The sequence below is a fragment of the Chinchilla lanigera genome, unplaced genomic scaffold (assembly GCF_000276665.1).
Source record: "Chinchilla lanigera isolate Chin_1 unplaced genomic scaffold, ChiLan1.0 scaffold00005, whole genome shotgun sequence".
Classification (NCBI taxonomy): Eukaryota; Metazoa; Chordata; class Mammalia; order Rodentia; family Chinchillidae; genus Chinchilla; species Chinchilla lanigera.
This window is the reverse complement of record NW_004955406.1, coordinates 21308829-21324688: the sequence shown is the minus strand read 5'-3', so window position 1 is coordinate 21324688 and position 15860 is coordinate 21308829. Positions and strand designations below refer to the sequence as shown.

The 15860-nt window shown below is 43.1% G+C and overlaps 2 protein-coding genes across 2 annotated transcripts in view; both read right to left on the bottom strand.

The window, feature by feature from the left end:
- The window catches only part of Rgsl1 (regulator of G-protein signaling like 1), a gene marked incomplete in the record, with an annotated part of 120989 nt that overhangs the window by 70846 nt on the left and 34283 nt on the right, over positions 1–15860 (bottom strand). Inside the window, 1 exon segment of the mRNA XM_013521438.1 lies at positions 10557–10629. Within this exon segment, the coding sequence (XP_013376892.1) occupies positions 10557–10629 (73 nt within the window).
- On the bottom strand, positions 4448–5230 carry LOC102024088 (transmembrane epididymal protein 1A-like). Its single transcript, XM_005375465.1, has one exon. The coding sequence runs from the start codon at positions 5228–5230 to the stop codon at positions 4448–4450; it is 783 nt and encodes a 260-aa protein (XP_005375522.1).

Below are 15860 nucleotides of genomic sequence, written 5' to 3'. Positions count from 1 at the left end.
CCAACCAAGCTGTGTAAAGCTCTGCTCTAGCCCTATTGCTGCCTTATCATCTTCCCCACACCTCAAAAAGGCTGTCTGTGGGAGCCACTGATAAATAGGGTCACACCAGCAGGGGTGAGGATGAGAACCCCGCCTAGTGGCTCAATGCTTCACATGCATGATGGCTGCGGGCCTGACCTTTCTAAGACCTTGTAGTTCCCAGAGGAAAAGTACCAGAAGTCTATTCAACTTGTATGATAAAAACAGTCCATGGTGCTTTTGATGAAAACATAAATTACCAAGTCATTCCCTTGGCATGGGAATGGCAAGTCTCATTAGAAGGGCTGCAGTGGGCAGGAGTTTGTGTATTTTTTTTTTTTTTTTTTTTTTTGGTTTTTCTCCGGTACCGGGAAGAGTTTGTGTATTTTGCAAGTACCCTAGATAATTATTGTCATCAGGAGAATATAGGAAGTATTGGTTTATAAATTAGACAGACCTGACTTTACTACTGCTGTGGTAGATCGGAACCAGGTTGAAATAATTTCCCAAAGCTCTGGGCCTCTCTTTCACCCTAGTGTGTAGTTACCATGGAAACAACAGCAGGTCTTTTTAGTAAATGCTAGGAAGAAGATTCACAGTAAACACTTGCACAAATATTGCAGGCTTCTTTCTAATGACAAAAGGGTGCTCTTTTTATTTAAAAGTTCCTGGGAATGTAGCTTGGTGGTAGAGCGTTTGCATCCACATGAGAGGTCCTGGGTTCAATGACAGCTCAGGAAAAAAAGCTGCAAATTGGACAAGGGTCCTGATTTTCCAGCATGATGGCTTATTTGAGCTTCCTCTTTGTTAATTCATTCAGCAGCAAATATTTAGTGAGTATTTTCATGTGACAGAAACTTTCCTAGATGTCTGAGATCCGTTAATGGATAAAACAATAAAAAGCACCTACCATTGCAAAGCATATATTCCCAGTGGAATCTGCCTGTAGTGCCCACATAATATCTTTTCCCAAAAGATTCCATGATCGATGACCACCACAGGAATCTGTGTGTAGGATCATTCTGATATTTTTGGTTTTGGTGATTCATGCCATCTCCCATAGAAATCAAAGTGCATTTGCAATGACAGCATATTTTTTGGCACTTGCGGTTGTCCCTGCTGTGCCAGTCTTGCTAGCTCAGTGCTTTTGAGTATTCATTGTCTTAGGCACCAACATACATAGTATCACTGGCCCTCAGCTTCCATGCTACCCCTTCAACATGAAAGCTCTGGGTGGAGGGTCTGACTGCTGTCTAGGACAGCTGTCCATGTCCAAATCCTTATTGCCAGGGCCAGGAGAGGAACTGTCACTCTTTCTGACATCTATAGTAGGAGACTGTCTTTCCATGTCTCTCACACAATGATTTTTCACCCCAAAAATAATGGGTGGCCAGATACTGAATGGCCAAGAGATTTTTGAGGAACACAAACACACACAATCTCTATATCTTTGGTTGGATTTTGTGTTTCCTCATGTGGACACATGTAAGTGTGACAGCACACACAGCCCTTTGATTCTTACTGGCTGTTTGGACAACACCTGTGTAGGGGTTTCTCCTGCTCTCCTCCCTGACTGGGTTTCCCTCCTTTTAAATTCCTAGCTCAATTGCAGAGAGGAGAGTTCTTTGCAGGCTAGTGTGAAGATGGTGCCCTCTGGTGGAAGACAGTGAAGATTACATCCTCCTTTCCAAAGCTAGCCTAATTTGAAGTTTTTGTTTTCCCCCAGATTTATTTTCAGTTGGTTTATGTACTTCGCAAAGTGATCAGGATTACCACCAGAATGTCCATGTCTATTATGACAGGGGAGGAAAGAAAAACTCATCATCCAAACAGCAGGCCCACCTGTTCTACCATTATATCAGACCTTAGCTCTAATTCTACATAGGTCACTCCCACTATTTATTACTTCACCCAGAAGATATGTGTTGTGACAATTGACAATATTTGAAGGCATTAACTTTCTAAAAGATATGAGTTTATCGATATTTAACAGAACTTCATAGGTACCCCAAATAACCAATTGTGGTAGTGCACGTGTGTAATCCCAACACACTTCGGACAAAAGGGTTGCAGGTTCACACTCAGCCTTGGGAATTTAGTGACTTAGTGAGGCCCTGTCTCAATTTTTTTTTAAAAAGGAGTGGAATGTAGCTCAGTACAAAGGCCCTGGAGTCAATCCCCAGTAAGACTGAAACACACACACACACACACACACACACACACACACACTTAAAATGGCACGTCTCATGGGGCTGGGGATTTAGCTCAGTGGCAAAAGCGCCTGCCTGGCAAGCACAAGGTCGTGAGTTCGGTTCCTGGTACCAGAGAAAAACAAACAAACAAACAAAACAAACAAACAAAAAAAAAACAAATGGCACGTCTCAGGAGAAACAAATGGCTTAAGTGTCTCTTACTTTTAGAGATAATTTGTAGAGAGATAATGTCTTGAAATATTCATATTTGGGCCTCACTTTTCCACTCTCATACATGACCTTTCTTCTATCTAGTCAAAGGTTTTTCCTTACAATGAGGTCAGATTGGAAAGGGAAGAGTGAGTGGACGGAGTTTTCCGAGATCAATAGGAAAGAGGACAGAGGAAAAGCAGATTCCCTACCACGCTAACACCAAGGCTCTAAAGGACGCTCAACTAGGCAAGGGAAAGAGGACCACTAAGGCTGGACCAGGGCCAGAAGCAATATCCAAGGTGTGGAAGAGACTATGGATACGACCTACAAGTGTAACCAGGAAGGGGGAAGAGCCCACAGGGGGCACTGTGGAGCTCTGTCAGTCGAGTCCTCAGGACCAAGGGAGTGCAAGGAGACTGAGCTTATTTTACTTCCTTGCAAGGGACCGCTGTGCATCTCTGGTGGAGGGAAGCATTTCCGTCCGATGACCCCACCGGTGCAGGTGTGAGCTGTCCACAGGTGCTGACCACATCTTGGATGCAGCTCGTGCTAAGACTTGGTTGAGCCCCATCTAAATGATTTTGGGAAACACTGCCCTCCTCTCTGCAAAACTCAGAAAGCTCACATCACCCCTACCCCTAAACCAGAAGGCAAAGGTCCTTGACAACCTGAAATCTACCTTAATATTTTTTCAGTACAAGAGTTTGAGCCCAGCTGGGATTTTGTTGTTGTTGTTTTGTTTTGTTGCTTATTTCTTATTTTGAGACAGGGTCTCACAAAGTCACGCCAACTTGTGAGCCTCCTGCCTAAGTCTCCCAGAGTGCCAGGATTACAGGTGTACACCACCATGCCTGGCTCTTAACTTTTGAACAAGAAAATTAGGAAGGAAAGATAGAACCACAGAGCACATTTAGCTTTCCCAGGAATTAGAAAGAAAAAAGGAAATAAGGATGATGGCTCTCCAGAATCCCTGCTCCAGCCCCTCTGTATCCTAATTAGATGTTTATTCTCTAACAGGAGAGAAAATTTTGATAGACTTTTCCTATGTGCGGGTCTCTGATAATTTGATTCTACTCAGAATTCCACCCCTTGACACTCAGCTATAATTTTATGTGACAAAGAAAAATATCTGCTACCATAAGCCACTTTCCTAATCTTTTTGAGTTTTACTCACCCATAAAGGATAGCTGTGAAGATTAAAAAGAAAAGTGCATGGAATAAATAAGCCATCACATTTTATCACATGTGAGAACCAGAAAAGAATGGCTCCAGGCAAGCCTATTTCCATGGAATTTGATTGTGAACTGTGAGGTTCAAATGGCTCTTGCGTTGAATCTGCATTCAGGGAAGCCTTGGAGGTAGAACAAGCCGAGGGATCCCTCTGTATCTACAGGGGTTGCTCTATTCTACTAGATTCTGCAGAGGAAGCAGCTGCCTCCAAAGCTCTGACACAGAGTAATCAAAGGAGAGAACTTGAGAGCAGTTCCATAGATGCTGCAAAGTAAAGATAACAGTCTGATTTCATGTGAGTGTTGAAGAGACCCAAAACTAGAGAGCATAAGGTGGTGGATCCTATAATGGGTACATTACCACCATGTACAAAACCTGATGAGGACTACGTATTCTATATGGTGGAGTGAGATTGTTTTAAGAAGGCCCAAAGGCAGGGTGGGGTAACTGATTTTAATATTCTTCTGGTGGGGGCGTGTGGGATGTGGTAGAGGCGCAGAGCAAACTGACACTGTGGCTGGAGTTGAGAACAGGAGAGGACGGGAGGGAAGCACTTGGAGAGCTGAGGGTGAAGGTCACAGTTGCTTGTCTCTCTTCGTTTTTTGTCTTGCCTCACCAGTCAGCGAACAAGACCAAGAAAAGCCGGAGGGGAGAGGGGCTATGCCGAGTCTGCTGTCCCAGGGGAGTACCTCAGAAGGCAGCATTCCAGATCCTTCTCTCTGTCCGCTCACCCCCCAGAGCTTCTCATCTAGATGTTCTGGAGTATGCAAGCAACAGGGAACGTACGTCCATGTTCAGGCATTAACAAAAATGTAGCGATGCCACACAAAAGAGAAGCTGTAGATCCAGACCATTAAAATGGCATCAAACAACACATGCCAGCAGAAGAAAATAGTGGTGAACTCTATGTCATTTTTGTCGTCATCCAACCATTTATAGCCAGAGATGGGTTTGTACAGCATAAAGGCGATTTGTATCAGCCAAGAGCCTGCGAGCATATACAAAAAGGCCTTCATCATCCAGATGAGTGGCTCATTGGGTGCCCAGAGCTCTGTGATCGCCACAAGGGTCAGCAGGAACATGGCCTGAGTGAGCAGCATGTGAGCCTGCAGCTCCACTCCTTCTGTGTCTTGCATGTGAGACACCATCAGGGGCAGACATATAAATGTGCCCAGGGCTTGGGCCCCTTGCTCCAGAGCGGCACACCTCTGAGACAGCAGGTTCTGGCTCACCACATCTAAACATCCACTTAGAAAAAAAGACATATAAAGAGTAAGATGCTGCCACTGTTTGCGGTACACAAAGTTTCTCTGATGATATATCTTGCTGATAAGTACTAACCGTCCCGAAGTGCTATGGAACTCTTGAGCTACTAAAACGCAGGTGCTCAGTACCTTCAGGACGCCAATCCAGTATATTTGCCACAGCCATGCCCATCTTCCTTTGTTCCAAGGACCGCGTGGTGGATACTGGACAGGGGACTTGCATATCAAAGCCCTGGAGAGGAGTCGTGCCTGATAAAGTCCATAGAGGAAAAAACAAAGCCCTGGGTACAGATGACCTTCAAAGCCTCCCATGGAGCTGAAGGTAGGTGAATTCAGAAGCAGAGGCAGAAGGTTCTGGAATGGCCACTCACTCAGGCCCTAGAGTGAGGAAAGAGTGTCCTGCAGCATACTTATATCCTCCATCCAGCCTACTGCATCCACATACAGGAGTGAAATGGTTTTGGAAGAAGCCCAAACTTATGGTGGGGTGGGTGTCATGGTTTCCGTTTTAGTCTTCTGCTCTGCTTCATCGATAACCAGCTAACCATTGACAAACAACAAACTAAGCGTGTTGTTCTCAGGTCCTGTGCTGTAGCGCGCCTTTGTCTTTCTACCCACTCTCGACTCCATTGCTCTCTTCCTTCCTGTCTTTGTCTATTCAGACTACAAAATACCATAAATAATACCAATAACAAAATACCATAAACCAGTGGCTAATACACAGCAGAACTTTATTTCTCATCATTTTGGAAGTTGGAAGTCCAACATCAAGATGTCAGCAACTCAGTGTCTGCTGAGGGCTTGCTTTTGAGTACATGGCATTTTCTCACTGTCCTCACCTTCTAATATCATCAATGTAGGAGTGAGAATTCCAGCGCAAGAATCTGGGGAAATACAAACTTCTGATCATGACATCTCCGAACTCACAAAACATAAGGAAGAACCCAGAGAAAGCATGAAGGGCATACAGTGTAGGGTATATCCCTTAAGACTCCATATAACCTTGTACAAGCCTAGGTGCACATGCAGTTCTCTAGGCAGACATCCTCTTCAGGGCCCCAAGGAAATTCATGGAATGCCCATGATCCTGATGTGGCCTGAATATTGCCAGAAAACTATTCACCTTGAGAAATCTCTCTTCTTATCTCCAGGGGGAAAACAAAACAAAACAAAACTAGGATGCCATCATTTGAGATTCCTTCCTTTGGGCTGCAGCAGAGTTTTTCAAATTAAAATGCAGGTGAATAGGATCTACCCAGAAGTACTGATTGGGAACTTCTTGTGGGTAGTGTGTTTGCAGCAAGTGTTTCAATAAATACCTCCAGGGAATTCTCACGTGGGTATGGTGTCTTGTGGGTGAGACACCAGTGGAATACCAAAACTTTCAGGTGTGCTGGTGAGAAAGGGTGTGCTATGAAGCTAGTAACTTAGTGTGAGTTTGTCATCCAGTATTTACTCTCTAGAAATCCAGATTTGTTTAGTATTGAATAGCCATATTACTTTCAGAGCAGCCAACCAAATACAAGGAACGTTTGAAATTTTGTTCCATGTGAAATGTATAGATTTCTGTTTCAGTTTATTGGTTGGTAAACTAACTTTTGTTGCTTCTATGAAAGGATCTTCTATTTTGTTTCATAATTATTATTGCTAGAAGAAGCTATAATTTTGTGTTGATCACACTAATCACCTTCTGAATGATTCCATATATAAAGTTCAAAAGCACACAAAACGGGGCTGGGGATTTAGCTCACCGGCACAGTTCCTACCTGGCAAGTGCAAGGTCGTGAGTTTAATTCCTGGTATTGGAAGAAAAACAAAAACAAAAACAAAAACAAAATCAAAGCGCCTGCCTGGCAAGAGCAAGGTTGTGAGTTCAATTCCCAGTACTGGAAAAAACAAACAAACAAACAAAAACCACACAAAACTAAACATGAAAAGTATGTGGAACTATAAAATTCAGGAAAATGTTCACCTTGGAGAGGGGAAAAATAATTGAGAGGGACCAAAACAACATTGAAAAGAATGACAATGTTTTTCTTTTTTTAGAGTTAGTGGTAAGCCCAGAAGTGTTGACTACATCAAAATTATATGGCTTACATATATTCTATCAATGTTATTTTATGTTTACCCGATATTAAAAAATTTTAATAAGCAAGATAAGGAAACTAAGTACCACTACATGGGCAAGAGAGATTGAATAGCTAACAAATCTATGAGGCAAAAAGGTGAAGGCACAGTGGTGAAGGAGCTCCCTTAAGGACCAAGATGAGCTCTTCTTCTCAGTCATATCTCACGCTGTTGTACAGAGGTGCTTCTCATTTTTAAATGTTGTTTCTTTATCCGGTTCTTTACTGATAGACTTGTCAGTCTATCTGATATTTTGGTTTGTTTTTAATGAACTGTGGTAAGTCATTTTCTTTATAGGGTAGGTGGCCATAAATGGGTCATAGGTTGTTAGTCAGTTTTCATCACTATAAAAAATACCTGACATAAACAAATTATGAAGAGAAAAGGTCTGTTTGACTCAGGGTTTTGGAGCTTCCAGCCCATGATCAGGAGGACCCATGGCTTTTTGTGTTGAGGGCTGGGAGGTGGCACATCACGGCAGCAGCACAGGCTGACAAAACCCCTTACCACATGACCAAGAAGTGTAAGAGATAGGGGAAGAGACCAGGGTTCACAGTTCCTAGGAGGGCGGCCGCACACTGACCTCCCATTGGACCCTACCTCTTGAAATCTCCACCACCTTCCAGTAGCACTAGATGGGTCAAATATATTCAAAATCCAAAGTATACCAAAGATGATTCCCTTTTATGTTTTAACAGATAGTGACAAATCTTCCTTCACAGTGATGATACTAATTTTACTCACACTCACAACATTTAAATGAACGGGCTCTCTGGATTGTCCTTCCCAAATGAACCTTCCAGTTGCTTCCTTCTGCTTCACCCACACCCACTTCCCTTGTTCAGACATCACGGACTCTGCATTACCGAAACAGCTCTCAATGAGGTTCCAATCTTCCTCTGTCCTGTCACACGTCACCCAGGAGAGCTCTGAGGAGAGAGAGCTAACCACGTCACTCATTAATGTAAAATTCTCCAGTAGCATTCCATTGCTCCCCAGATAAGAGCCAGACCTATAAAAAAAAGCGTCAAGGACCCTCATCCTTTGGCCTGGTCTGATTTCCAGTTCAGCCTGGAATGGCCTTCCTGTTCCTTACCCATTCTCTGTGCAGACTGTATGTGTCTCTATCATTATGCTTGTCACATGGTTTCCTAACTGTTTACTGAAAAGTCTTTAAAGTCAGAAACCATGTCTTAATAGTCTCTATCTTTTTAGAGTCTAGCTCATGCCTGAAGGTGCTCACTAAATGTGTGAAGGATGAATAAGTTAATGCATTATAAGGTAACATACTCTCTCTACCATAAAATACCCTATAACCTAGTTACAAGACTAAATAGATAGATATCCGTGATGCTAAGTCACTAATGCTAAGTGCGAAGTGACAAATGAGTGAAGTAAATGACTAGAGCCATGGAGTTAAAAGAGAGAAATCACCGTAACTGCAGAAGTCAGGGCAAATGTAATCATTTTCAGTTAGTAGCTAGAAAAACTATAGCATGTAAGCTCTGATCTTATCTTTGAATCTTTTGTCCCAGGGCCCAGAGATGTGGAATGAAAGGACATGGTGACTTGGCGTAACTCTCAGAGACACAGATGTCCTTGCATAACCCATGGTTTCTCAACACTTTTTTTTTCATTTTTGCATCCCCCAAGGAGATCTATTCAGCAGGCTTGTCCTTGTCATCTTTTCCCTAAAAAAATTTAATACCACTCTGTTAACCCATATGTTATCAGAAGCAAGGGGTTCTACCTATTGATCTAGACACACTGCTTACCCCTGAGATGGGGAAGGAGCAAGTGCTCAGCTCCCTAAATGACATTTGTGACCTACATGTTCGCCTTTGCTGAGGTAGCCCAGTTGACAACCCTGTGTGCACCTGACCACTCTCCAGCTCAGCCTCAGGGATGGACCCTACTGGAGTATGAACGATTCTGCATATCAGAGTCATCTTGGAGAAACGTTTAAAATTACAGATTTTAAGCCTCACCTCACCTCAGTGTCTTTTGAGGCATACCCTCTCCCAGCACCGCTGGGTTGCTCTTCACCTGATGCTTGGAAACTGCAGTGCTGCATTGGAAACCACCACCTGGTCATTGAAGTGCATCTGGACACAATCTTCCTATCCTTACCAACCCACAGAATCACCTAGCACTGTGGGCAACATCCTCAGAAAGAGAAAACCCAGAAATGTTTACCAAGAGATACTGGCACTCCAGAGAAGGAGGCAGGAGAGAGGGGAGACTCAGAAGGACATAGAAGGAGATGGAAAGGACATAGATGGGGAGAAGGCAAGAGAACCATGGGTTCCGAGGAAACCCAAAGTGGATCGAAGCAGCCCAGACCCCAAGAAGGGAGAAGTAAGGAAGAGGGAGCAGAGGGAACCAGGGGCTGCACTTTTTCTTTAAAGCATGGGGGCTGTGTTAAAAGTCCTCCTGGTCCAGCCTTGGAGACAGTATCAGCTAGCAAGTAAGAAAACAAGGGCTCTGATCCATGTTTGAGCCCTAATATGGCCATTTGCTTGGTGGATATTTTAAGACAAATCATTTATCTTCTATAAGACTAATCTCCTCATATATAAGTCCAGAATTATGGGCATTCCATGGAATATTGTACCTTAAAGTAAGGGATGAATATAAACATTGCTATATTAAATTAAGTATATTTTAAACAAATATATCAAATGAAGTGATACTTGAAGTTATTAATGTTAAGGCTGGATGAGACCATGACATTTATTTCTTTGAAATTCCCTTTTTTTTCACAGATAACAAATCTGAAGCCCAGAGAATGGGGGCTCACAGAACATTCCATGGTTGCTGGGCTAGTTGGTAACAAAGTACATATTGAGAGAGCCTCACAAGCCAGCTGTCAGCAAGAAGTACAAGAATACCCAGCATACCACACCTCCCACTCAGCCAAGGTGAAAATGTAAGAGCACCAAGGTTGGCACTGCACCCTCCTTCCCAGTGAGCCCCGCATCCCTCAGTGTCCAAAGTCACAGGGAAGCCCAGAACTCAGGCAGCCCCATGGGCTGGACCTTGAAATCTTGATTTTCTGTGCCACAATGTCTACCCCTCAGTGGTTCTATCAGGAGGAGAAGCCAGAACTGGGGGACAAGGGAACATGCACCTGCCATTAAAATGCCCACCATAAGCCAGGTATGGTGTGCATGGCTGTAATCCCAGCACTGGGGAGGCTGAGGCAGAGAATTGTGAGCTCAAGGCCAGCCTGGGCTACAAAGGGAGACACTGGATCAAAACAACAACAACAAAATGCACTGTGGTGTATCTTAAAGGTAGAACACAACCAGACAAGCTATAAGCGACTCCATTATTTTGAAGGCTGAAAGGGAGAGCTGGTCAATATGGAGCCCAGAACACAAAACACAAAAAATTTAGCTGAGCTAAATCCAGAGCTGCCCAAGGACAAAGACCAAAGTACTTGGAAGAAAATAAATACCCTATCACAGAAATGAAATCTTTCTGAGAAGGGACAATTTGTCCAACTTACCTGCTGTATTTTCCCCAGGAGGCCATCCTATTGTCCATATTCTGTGTCGGTAGAGACAGTAACGGTGTAATTCCTAGTGTCAAGAGACAGAATTACAACAAACTGAAAAGTCTTATTTGTGGTTCTAGAATCAGGTAACATTTCATTCTATACAATAGAAGGAGGGTTCCCGTGAGCTCAGTAGAGAAGCATGACTTGATAGAGAAGGGCTGCAGGTAGCAGAAACACAAAACAAAAAGTGGATTACGTTAAAGTTACTTTCCTTATAAACCGTAAAGCAGAGGAAGCTTCTTTATCAAGTAAATCTAGCCTGTTTAGGGGTTTGGGTATCATCTCTTGCTCCTGACTTTTTGGAAAGTCAGATAATGAATACGCGTCAGCTTAGTAGGCAGAGAACTTGGGTGTGTGTGAGCCATTTTGGTTTAGTCTTGGTGCAGGAGCTCAGTCCAAACCAGTGGCCTCCTATAAATTTGATTTAGCTCTCCCAGCCCTGATCCCAGGGTACAAGGAAGACAAAGGTACAGATGAGCTTCTGTGGTGGTCAGGTGGGTGGGAGACAAGGATTTTCCTAAGCGGGCATAAATATTTCAGCCACTGGAAAGATGTATCCTTTATATTAACAAGTAAATTTGCTTTCTGGTTTATATTTTAGTGTTCAGTTCTTTTGAACCTCAAATACACCAATACAATTGAGTTTCTGGAGCTGTAGAGCTGCCTTCTCGGTTCTTCTTGGGATTTCTCCATGCCCCTGTGAGCCTACAGCTTCTCCCACTCCATTTTCTTCCATCTCAGATACAAGAGTATTCTAACATTTCCCACATCACATATCCCAGAAAACTTAACCCACTCCATTGCAGTGTAGAAAACGTGTTTTGGCTGTTCATAATCAGACAGACACTGTGCTAAAAGCTAGTATTACAAAGATAAAAGACATGACACCTGTACTTAAGGAACTCAGAAGCAGTACCTTGTCACTCGTTGTAGTCCCTAGGCCACTAGTGTCAGTAGCACCTGGAAGAATGTGAGAAATGTAAAATCACAGACCTACCTAATCAGAATCTATATTGAATCTGTGATCCCCAGCTCATTAGTATACACACTAAATTAGAAAAGCACTGATCTAGAAGACACAACTAAAGCCACCTTAAATTAAATGTTATGATGGTGTTATAAATAGAGTCAGTGAGAACATAGAAGAGGGTGTAGTTATTTCTAATGGGGAACAACAGGGTAATCCTTATAAAGCATTAAATGTTTACACTGAAATTTAAGTTGAATAGGACAGTGGTTTGGGGAGTAGGGAGTGGATGCCAGTGGGAGCATTCTAGCTGAGGGTAGGGAAGAGGCCAGACAGAAAGACCAGAACATAAGTGTTTTGAGAGCTCCCAAAGCTCACCCTGGGGTGGGCAGCTCCACCCAAATGTAGGTGCTTTACTCTCCTGGGCATTGACCTAGATGACGAGGCCCTCGTGAGCACTGTCACCTGACCTCCACGGCAGGAACTGATCAGCGCATGGATGGGGAGAGGGCTCCTCCCAGCTCCCCACCCTCAGTGACCCCTCAGGGATGAGGGGCTGATGTTTGCTGCCAGCAAAGGATGCTGAGTCTCAGATCTTGTGCCAGGCCATCCGGTCCCTGGCAGGAACTCTAGAGAGTGACCTTGATAACAACTGGATACGCCAATTCACATGGATTCCTGGCAGACCAAACAGGTTTCTCCCTCTTTCCAATGTCAAGGGAAGGAGACGCTAGAAAAAGGAAAGTAGTGAGAAGCAGTGGGAAAGGACTGGGGGACGGAATCCTGGCAAGGCCCCTCACCGGGTGTCCTCTCCAACACTTATGACTTGTGCTTTCGCTACTTTCCACGCAGCTTTAGAAAGGTGTGTCACTCCCCCCAACTTCATACAACTTAGATTTTCTTGGAATTTACTTCCTGGTGACAAAATAAAACATTTTTCTTGGGGATATGTTCTCCAGCCAGATCACAAAAGCAGAGTCTGGGTTGTGTTGTCCATCAGGATTATGTTACATGGCCTGGCACAAGATCCTAGCTGTTGCACACCTACTGTGTATTGTGTTGGCAACTAAGCAGGGTACTAAAGAAGTTTGGGTTCTGGTCAAAAAATGTTCTGGGGTATATATTTGGAGAAATATGACATACATTTGTAAAGAAGAAGGCAGTATACTGGTATAATGCCATAATAAAGTGTTCTATTAATAGTTGTTAACATTTCACAGTGCTAAACACTTTATAGGAACCATTTCACTTATTCCACACAAATCTATGGGGTAATAAATCCTTTAGGATGTTTTACTAAATAGTAAAAAAATCATTCTGTCATTTGATAAGAGCTCTACCACAGTGGTCAGTTCAGCAGTGGAATGAAGTCTTTGAGGATCCAGGTTGTTTCTAGTTTGTCTCTCTGCCATTCTCATGAGTTTTGTCCTCAGACTGGCAGCCATCACAGTTTCAGTGGTTGACACACTTCCGGATCCCACATCCTTGCATACCCAGAGGCAGAAATGAGAGCTTTATTTCATGTATCTATAGCTGTATCCATAGAGATACACAGCATATTTCTTTATATTCTCATGTAGACTAGGGGAAGGCCTCACCCAGACACCCTTCCCCAGGTTACCCCTGGCATTTCTGTGACTGGACCTGGATTTCACATCCCCAACTCAGCCTGTCACCAGCAAGTGGCATCACAAGACTGGCTGGGCTCAGTCCCTGGAGGCACGGCAGGGGCCCAGGCCCATGACCGCCCTCCCCCGATGCACAGGACAGGAAGGAGGGTAGAAACAAAATAAAATAATTAACTAAAAATGAAGTTCTATAAGAATAAAAGGCACATGGCTCTTGACATAAACACATGTTTCTTCTTTCCAGTTTAAGAAACTGAGATTTTGAGAATTTAAATAACTTGTTCAAGGTCATATAAATTTTTTTAAAAACATTTTTATTTCATTTTATTTTTTTTTCAAGGTCATATAACTTATAAACAAGTGTTAGAAGGAAAATTCCTTAGGCCAGTTAAACTTAGCAGAGTTTACTTGAACAAAGAAAAACAAAGCAGAGCAAAACAAGAACAAGTCACGAATCTGACAGCCCCCAGAATCCAAATAGACTCTCAGAACTTGAAACCAACAAGATGAGCTGATGGCATTTATAGAAAATGGAAGTGCGCTAGAGAGGCAACTTAACTGCAGTTAAGACATAACCTAGCTAGTTGGTTATTTGGCCCCTTGCAATCAGCTAAGACTCAGCCACTATGATTAAGCTCTCTATCGTTTTGGTGTGGTGGCCCTCATACAGGAGCTTCATGCAGGCCACACTAACGGCTGCCTACAAATTTTATGGAGCAGTGGGAGAGCTGGGATCCCAAGCAGAACCCACACCCTGGCACATTCCAGATCTGGCCCAGCATCCCCCACCTCCGCAGCCCTGACTCCTTTTCTGACTCCATCCCCCAGCTGTTCCTCAGTCTGGAGCCACAGGTTCCTCTGCACCTCGAATCCTGTAATGCACATGGCTGTTATTTTTTCTCCCAGCCTCCGCCAGTCTGGGCACTGGCTCTTATTCAAGGTTCTATTTCTCCTCTGAACAATGGTGGCAAACCTATGGCACATGTGCTGCGGCTGGCTGTTTGTTATCACTGAAAGTTCTGAAAGGTTCGCCATCACTGCCCTATACCTTACACTGTGCATATTTGCTTTTTAAAGGAGTCTCCATCTCTTTTTCTCATTGGACTGGGCTTTTCTCCTCAGGAGAGGGTATCTCCTTCTCTTTGTATGCCCAGGATGTAGCCACAGCTGTAACACCCAGGAAATATTCAGAATAAGTAAGGGCTCAAACTGTAGATCCTGACACATCAAGATTTCACAAAGTTTTACCTTTGCCACTTACTTACTAGCCATGTGGCTTCAGACAAATGACTTAATTTACCTAAACTGCAATTCCTTCATCCACAAGCTGAAGATATTTACCACACAAGGGTATGACAAGAATTGAATGAGATAATGTTGGATTAGCATAGCCCTGAGTAAATGGTAAGTACCACTTTTAATTAACTAAAAAAAAATGAAAATGAATGTTATACTGTATTATAGTTTACAGGGTTCTTGCTTTTACATTTTCTAGTCTGATCTGCATGACTATTGTTGGTACTAGCTGCAGAACTTGGGCCAATTTCTTACCTTTCCTAAGCTTCAGTTGCCTAACTCTCAAACTTAGCATTATTAGTAAATGGGAGGGAAAAAAACCTAGCTATTGTCCATCACAGAGTAACTCTCAATAACTGTCAGCAAGGTAGTACAGAAAGCTTTTTCTAGAAGGACATGTGAACATGTTACATTGGGTAATGGTAATAGCACCCCCCTTTATTTCCATGCTCCCTATTCATGCAGACCAGGAGCGGGGTCTGGCCTGAGGTGTACATGGGGTAAATTCTCCCTGTCTCCTCTTCCTGGGCATCAGAATTATGAACACAGCCTGTGGTAAGCAGCAGCCAATGATAATGTTTGTAGAAAATGCTTTTATGAGTATTATTATTTTCAATTTTCACACACCCTAATTAACTAAGAAGAATTATTATTCTTTTAAAAGTAGATGATGCTTTTGAGGTTGAGATCAGCTATGTGACTTTCCAAATTTAGGAAATTTTTGACATTTCTCACCCAGATGTCTGCTCTCACTTTTACATGATGGTCTACTTATATTGAATCTGTGTCCAAATTTTCTCCTTTTATTAGGATATCAGTTATATTGTGTGAGGGGCCCACCCTCTCCAGTATGACCTCATTTTTAACTTAGATACTGCAGACATCAATGTATGATTGGGGCAGGGGCTACAGCTGAACCCATAACAGAGACCATCCACAGCAGGGTCAGCCAATGGACATACATGAGCAAATAATAACTCTCCAAAAATGTAATCAAGCAACCTTAAAGGGGCAAGGCCCTTAAACTCTCTCAGATTCAGTTTCCTGAGCTGTCATAGGATTTCTAGCAAACCATCAGAAGTGGGGAGAGAGGCGTGAAACAGATTCTCCCCATGACCCTCAAAAGCAGCCAATCCTGCTGACATCTTGCTTTCAGAATCTTAGCTTGTAGAACTATGAACAATGAATTTCTGTTGTTAAAGCTACTTAGTTTGTGTACTTTGTCCCAGAAGCTCTAGAAACTAATACAGTCTGCTTGAGCAAGGTCTAGAAATGTGATCAAGAATCCACTTCACCTGGGTTTGGTTTTCCCTTGAGGAGCCTCCTTTGCATCTGCTAGTTTCACTAATTCAGTACTGAATT

What these genes read in the sequence shown, in the direction of transcription:
- LOC102024088 (XM_005375465.1), bottom strand. Translation starts at nt 5,230, where the DNA reads ATGGGAGGCTTTGAAGGTCATCTGTACCCAGGGCTTTGTTTTTTCCTC.